The sequence below is a fragment of the Octodon degus genome, unplaced genomic scaffold (assembly GCF_000260255.1).
Source record: "Octodon degus isolate 3935 unplaced genomic scaffold, OctDeg1.0 scaffold00079, whole genome shotgun sequence".
In the NCBI taxonomy this organism is placed as follows: Eukaryota; Metazoa; Chordata; class Mammalia; order Rodentia; family Octodontidae; genus Octodon; species Octodon degus.
The window spans coordinates 6,998,927-7,006,387 of NW_004524655.1; the positions used below are offsets into that span (position 1 = coordinate 6,998,927).

Here is a 7,461-nt window from a genome sequence, read left to right on the forward strand (position 1 = left end):
ACTGAATCATCAGACAGAAATATGTCGTCTTTTTTTTTTTTTTTTTTTTTTTAAATAGAGCTACAGATAGTTAAGTGCTAAGGCTCTTTGATTCCCAGTATACGTCCCGAACAACCCAACACGATTCTGAAATACTGAATTTGATTGACTGTAAAGCAAGACATTGAATAAGAAGCTGATTGTCGTGTTCTCCCCGCCAGGATTTGGCTAAATTTCCAAATGGCCCAGGTTGGGTTTAAACTTTCCACCCTCCTACCTTAGTCTCCAAGAGTGCTAGCTTTACAGGTGTACGCCATCATGCCGGCTGGCATGTATATCTTAATTCCAGGAGAGAAAACACGGAAACTTGAATGTTGCAGGATTTTGAACCAATGGTGGAAGTGTGAGAAGATTCTACTTCAACGTCTATCACTCTGGTTTTGTGGTCTTAAGCAAATCCATTGATCTTTTAAAACTGTCCAGCTGTTAAATAATAGTGAAAATACCCTGAAAAATTAGCTTAGCAATTAGAAATAAGCTTGGGGCCGTGGAGATAACTCAGCGGTCTACGCACCTAGGCAAGTGCGTAAGAACTGGGGTTTGATCCCCAGCACCACATGCTGTTCCAGCCCCCAAGCTGAGCTGATCACCAAGACCAGGCGTGGTGGTTTAAGCCTGTAATCCCAGCGTTGAGGAGATTGAGACAGGAGGATCACTAGGAGTCTGAGCTGCATAGTGAGACCCTGTATCAAATATAAAATTTTTTAAAAAAGGTAGAAATAAGCTTGCTTTAGTTCTTAGTATGTACACAAGGAAGAGTGTTTTTTTTTTATAATGGGAAAATGATCATTTTCAGTTCAATATTGTTTCTCAAATTTAGATTTATCTAAAATGTTATTGCTTCTCAAATTTAGATAAAATATTACATCTGTATATTGTAAACCCAAAATAATTAGGAATCCTAGGGATGTTGCTTTCTTGCCTTCAAAAGGTCCAATAGCTTCTTCATCATCTCAGTGCTTTCCTGTATTGTAGTATCCTTATGGGTGATTCAGTCCTTAGTGTTATGGGTGATGCGGTTCTCCACTGTTGTAATTTGCCAAGGACTGGGTTAATGTACTCTTCTCACCTTTCTTATAGCAACATAACTTGTGATAGAACAAAACTTTAAATACTAAAAAAGTAGGCAAGTATTTAATAACAAATTGTTACAAAATCCAGAACCCATGAGATGGCATTGTAAATTTTGTTTTGTTTTGTTTTTAATAGCAGAAGGATTTTTGGGGGGGGCGGGGGGGGGGGCTGACTCAGAATGCCTTCAGGGCAGGTTTGGCTGGCTTGAGTTCTGGGGATTGAACCACAGCAATCTGAGCCTGACTGCTTTGTTTAAGCGGGCACTTAAATAACTGAGCTGAGGGGCAGGTCCCCCGGCATTGTAAATTTGAATGCATAAATTTGAAACACACTTCTATCACTTCTCTTGTGATTAAAGATTGTCAGAAAGTACTTAGTGTTCGATAGTTTATCACTTATCGAACAGCTCGATAAGTGATGCCTGTTTTCTTTCACTGAAATCTTAATCTGATTTAGTTTTGATTGTACGTCATGTCAGGAACTAGCTGAGAATTTGATGTAATTCTAAATGTAGTTAGTTTTTCTGTCGTAGAAACTCATACGATATAAGATCATCATACATTCGAAATCATAGCTTTCAGAAGTACTATTTTAAGGAAAACCATGTTCGTAATCCAAACATGGTTGTTCTTAGTCATTCAAGGATAGGGATTTATAGATAAACATTCTTTCTTACACAAGGTATCTTTCTAGAAACGTTGCTTTGCACATTCTCATTCAAATAATGTCTAGAATAAATATTTAAGCTTATATAAGTGTTCAAATAACATGCAATAAAATGAGTTTTTTCCCAGTTGCTCTCAATATAAAGGGTAGGTCAGTCCTTCTGCATCAAAGGCCAATTACATGAAATGTTTTGAGATTGTTGATTGTTTGGTGTTTTCTAATGCACATGAGAGTGGTTCTGTGGGAATGGGCTCATGAGGATGGAGAGCCAGAACCATGGTTTTTTAGAATCTTGTACTGTGAGCAAATCCTAGTAAAACAGGAGAAATACAGTAGCAAGAATGGGTGAAGAGCCACGGTAATCCCTTGATGAAGCCTGCAGACTCCTTGGGAAAGATTTCTTGGTAATACCCCCTTTGCTGGTAACCCATCACTGAAATGCTTGGATCCTTTAGCGTCAGCTTTTCTCCTTTCATATGACTTAGACTGATTTTCTGTAATCACCGGGAGTTCACTGTTATCCATTGTGCTTTTCTGTTTTTACTGCATAACGTTGTGGCTTGTATGTTTAACCTATGTAGAACAGCGTCCGCTCATAGCTGGATTGCAGGCATTAGATGTGGGGTCCAGGTATCCAGCTGGAATTTTTCAGGACCTTGTGGTGAATACAAGGAGGAACTTGGAACATGTTAGGAACTCAAAAACAGGTATGCTGACATGCATCAAGTTTTATAAAGCTGCCCGCTATAAACTTTTTTTTTTAATCAAATAAATTTTATTTATTTATTTATTTTTTTAAATTTTATTTATTTATTTATTTGTGTGTGGCCAGCTCAGCCCACCAGGGGGCGGGGCTGGCTGGCATGTGGTGCTGGGGGATTGAACTGTGGTCCCTGTGCTTTGCTAAACTTATTCTGAGTAGGTGCTTTAGACCACTGAACCATCTCACCAGCCCCCGCTATAAACTTTTGATTGAAAAATAACACGAAGTTCTGTAATGCTTCATATCATTGTTTGCAGAGATACCTCATTCTCCATGTTTTTGTAATAACATTCCTTTGTGTAGAAATGTCAATCTATTATAGAGTTCTAAATAGACTATGTATTTCTTTGCCTTTCATAGCCCCTGAAATAGAAAGACCCAGTTCTTTGGTTGCCCTAAGATTTTTTTAAAAAAATAAACATTGTTACAAATAGTAGCTTTTTTTTTTCCTTCAGAAATTGGGAAGGCTTGGGTTTTGAGCTACTCTTCGGGTTAAAAACATTTGAATCATATATTTAAACTGTCTAAATATATGCTTACATCTGGGTTTAGCTAAGTTGATATACATTCTAGCTATATGGTATGTGCAAATGCTATTTTGTTTTGTATCCATGTTTGACCTGTCACTGGCTCTCAGTATTGTAGTGTCCAAATTGTTTTGGTTGTCATCAGTTACTTGTTGTTGATATGTGCTTCATTTTCTCAGGTTCTGAAGGTAATGAGATAGAATTGTTAGCAAACCATTTTGCAGTTTCTTTCCCATGGACTGCATATAAGCACAACGTTGTCTACAAGCCAAACATAAAAGATGTAAAGCTCCGTGAAAAATTACTTTTGCTACATGAAAAGAGTTTTGGAAGATGTCATATATTTGATGGAAACTCTTTATTGTTACCTAAAAGGCTTCCTGTTAAGTAATGTTGTTTGACATTTTCTTTCCTTTCCTTTTCACCCCTGCACTTTGCGGGAAAGACTAATCCCCCAGTAGTGATGGGTTGGGTAGCCAAGTGCGTGGTGACCTATAATCTAGAAGAATTTAAATTTTCTTGGAAGAACATTTGGACCTTTTTTGTTTTAATCTTAGAATATGGAAAATTACCTCTCCCTCCTAAAAGGAAGGATGGTAAAGATAACACTCCAGTTTTCCAGACAACTTAGTTCTACAGAGCCAGATTGCCTGCGCTATTACAATATTTTCTTTAGAAGGTGTGTTAAGCTCTGGTTCCCTTGAGATTGCATTGTGTTTCATTATGTTTGTTAACAGTCTATTGTGGGGAAAGAGTGAAGGTGTTTTGAGGTGAAATGATGTTTGAACAATGTGCAAATTTTGTGCAGTGTGCGCATATAATGGGTTGTCCCTAGCATTTATCCATCCTGCCGTCCTGTACTTTCTGCAACTGGTACCTGTTGGGAAGGAGTAGCAGATGTCAGCTGTGTGCATCCATGTATACTTGTGGAAGCACATAAAATTGTTTTCTACACTGTGAAGACTCAATATGAAAAATTAACAACTAGGACATGTGATTTGCAAAAGCTATCTTAAATTAGTTTTGGGAGAAGTATAAAATATATATTCTGCTTATCTTTGTTTTATGAGAAAAGACAGATAAATGGAAGTAAAATGAACCTTTTTTTTTTTTTTTTTTTTTTGTATTCAGGGAAGAGTCTGAGGGGTATTCAGGGTCTCACTACTAAATCAGACTCATAGTGATTCTCCTGTTACAGCCTCCCAAGTGCTGGGATGTGCCACCATGCCCAGTCGAAACTTTATATCTTATGCAACTTATCATGTAACTGATTTTGTGTTGACAGTGTAAAAATAGTCGATGATAGACTGCTTTCCTAATGTATTCTTATATGTGTTAACAAATGCTTTGTAATATTCACTGTCCTTTTAACAAATCTTAATCTTTGAATTTCTAGAATTCTGAAGCTGATGAATCTGACACAAATTGGTCGCAACTATTATGACAAAGGGGAGAGAAAGACATTCTATGACTCAAGGTTTGTATAACATAGAAAATACAGAATTTTACAAGGTTAATTGTATAATTTTTTGAGAAAGATACTCATTTCAAGTAATGTGTAAAAGTAGCAAAAGTGTACCCTTTGCCCATAAACATTTATCATTGTTTATTGTAAATTTAAAAAGATGGACGTTAAAAATCTTACCATTAGAAACTTAAAGTATTCGCTCTTTGTATAAGCATTAAACATTGTCTTTGCTTGAACATATTTTTGTAGCAATTAAATATAGGTATCTACATTACATGTTGGCCTATATATTACATATAAAATTTATAGGTATGTATGGATGTGATACATTAAAGCAGTGGGTGATAAGTTTATCAAAGATAATGAATTGCTTATAAGTAATCTTTATTTGAGGATCCTTCAAAAGATCAGCTACTACTAAAATAAGAACGTGAGATCAGTTGACTCCTTAAGTGCCTGTTTTAGATCCAGAACTCAGACCCTAAAAGCATTGGATTTTTATGTTGATCTTAGGCTTAATATTCTCTGTTGTAGGGTGGAAACCTGGCTTGGTTATGTGACTTCTATCCTTCCGTATGAACAGAATCTTACCCTGTGTTCTGATATTTGCCATAAAGTGCTCCACTTAAAAAGTGCTTATGATGAAATAATAGACAAAAAGAATAAACATCTTACGGATGAATGTTTCCGAGAGGAAGTGTCTAAAAATTTAGTTGGATTAGTTGTTTATACAAGGTAAGGCAGGAAAAACTACCAAAATCATTTGATAATCTTATCTGATTAAACTAGTTGGGAGAGAAATCTGTGTTGATTGTAGGCTGCTGTCCTCACAGTCTGTAATTTTAAAAAGTATTTAGTACAGGGTCTACAGAGTCTCACTACATAGATCAGACTCATAGTGATCGCCTGTTTTCAGCCTCCCAAGTGTTGTAGGGTGGAACACTCTGTAGAAATCTATTAAGTCTACTTCTTTGAAGGTGTGGCTGGGATTACAGGCGTGTGCTACCACTCCCAGTCTTAACCTCTGTCTCAGCGCATCCCAGGTTGGGGCCAGCACAGCACACTGGAGATCAAACCCTGGCTGCTGCGCTCTGTCGAAGCGGGTGCTTTAGTCTGCTGAGCTATCTGGCCGGCCCTACCATCTGTAATGATTATTCCTTTATTGTGAACTATTGCTTGCATGCAACAGTCTGTTTCTTCCGAATTTCCTTTCCTTCTTTTCATTGTTGGTATCTAACTATTTTAAAAAGTCACTGCTTGCCTACAGACCATTAGTAACTTTATACTTGAAGGAAGTTTTTATCTTTTGTTTCTCTTCTATACCAGAAATCCTAACTTGTTTATTAATAGCCAGTTGCTTAGCCAAAAGAGAACAAAGTTGACAAACTTACATTTTCTAATTTCAGATCTTATTACAGAACTATAGTAATCCAGGCAGAGTGATGCTGGCATAAAAATAGACATGAACACCAATGTAGTAGTGTGTGTGCACTTAGAGTCATTTAGTATAAGTGTCTCTTATTAGTCCATGTCTCTGATAAATAACGACTGCTTTCTTTGTGGGTATTTGGTTCATGTGCACGTCGCATCTTTTTTTAGGTACTCTTTCCCCCTCTTCCTCTTTCCTCCCTCCCTCTCTTGTTCCCATTCCCCTTTGCAGAACACTTATCTCTATTTTCTTTTATCTATTATTTTGCTCTTTAACGTACTTATACTTCATTGTCTCATATAAGAGAAACCATAGAGCATTTACGTTTGTGTGTCTGATTTATTTCATGTAATGTTGATGTCAGGGTGCATCCATTTTTGTATAAGTGACTCACATTTGTCCTTTTTAGTAATGTTCCATTATGTATAAATATCACATTAAAAAATCCATTTGACTGTTGATGGCTATATAGGCAACTTCCAGGATTTAGTTATTTTGAGTTGTAATTCTACAAATGTGGATATATGTTTCCTTTGCTGTGCAGAAATTTAAAAATCTGATACAATCTCATTTGTTGATTCTTAATGTAATGTTTTGTGCACTTGGGGTTTATTTATTTATTTTAATATATTTAGTACTTAGTACAGGGTCTACAGGGTCTCATTACACAAATCGGACTCATAGTGATTCTCCTGTTTTCAGCCTCCCAAGCACTGGGATTACAGGTGACCACCACCATGCCCAGTCTCAGTTGCCTTCTCAGCATGCCCCAGGGCTGGGGCCAGCAAGACATGTGGTGCAGGGGATCAACTTGGGATTCTATTTAGAAGGTCCTTGCCTATCCCTATGTAAGAGTTTTACCTAATTTGTCTTCCAGTTCTGTAGAGAATGCTGTTGGTATTTTGACTGATATTACATTAAATCTGTATATCACTTTTGAAAGTATGGCCATTTTGATAATATTGGTTCTGTCTGGGAACAAGGGAAATCTTTACATTTTTCTGATATCCTCTTTGATCTCGTTTTTCAGAGTTCTATGATTTTTGAAGAGATAGTTCATTTCTCTGGTTAGCTTAATTGCTAAGTATTTAACTTTTTCCTGGTGCTATCAAGAATGGTATTTAGCAAATAGTGCCTGGTATATAGCTCAGTGGCATAAGCACCTGCCTGGCAAGCACAAGGTGCCAAACTCTATTTCTAGTACCAAACCATCGAAAGGATCATATGATCATGTCAGTTTTTCCCCCATGGATGCAATGATAGTTCAACATATGCATATCAATAAATGAAACATAATGCATAAACAGAACAAGGACAAGTCACATGATCATCTCAATAGAGAACAAGCTTTTGAAAAACTTGAGCATCCATTTGTGATTAAAAAAAAACTGAGGAAAATAAATATAGAAGGACTTTACCTCAACATGATAAAGACCATTTATGACAAACCAATGGCCCACATCATAATAAATGGCATGAGGCTAAAAGCTTTTCC

The 7,461-nt window shown here is 36.7% G+C and overlaps 1 protein-coding gene across 1 annotated transcript in view; it reads left to right on the forward strand.

Annotated features, from left to right (window-relative positions):
- The window catches only part of LOC101573484 (piwi-like protein 3), a 62,055-nt gene that overhangs the window by 18,012 nt on the left and 36,582 nt on the right, over positions 1–7,461 (forward strand). Inside the window, exons 2-6 of the mRNA XM_023720937.1 lie at positions 2,361–2,486; positions 3,249–3,451; positions 3,627–3,748; positions 4,466–4,546; positions 5,072–5,272. Of these exons, the coding sequence (XP_023576705.1) occupies positions 2,361–2,486; positions 3,249–3,451; positions 3,627–3,748; positions 4,466–4,546; positions 5,072–5,272 (733 nt within the window). The remainder of the gene's footprint in view (positions 1–2,360; positions 2,487–3,248; positions 3,452–3,626; positions 3,749–4,465; positions 4,547–5,071; positions 5,273–7,461) is intronic.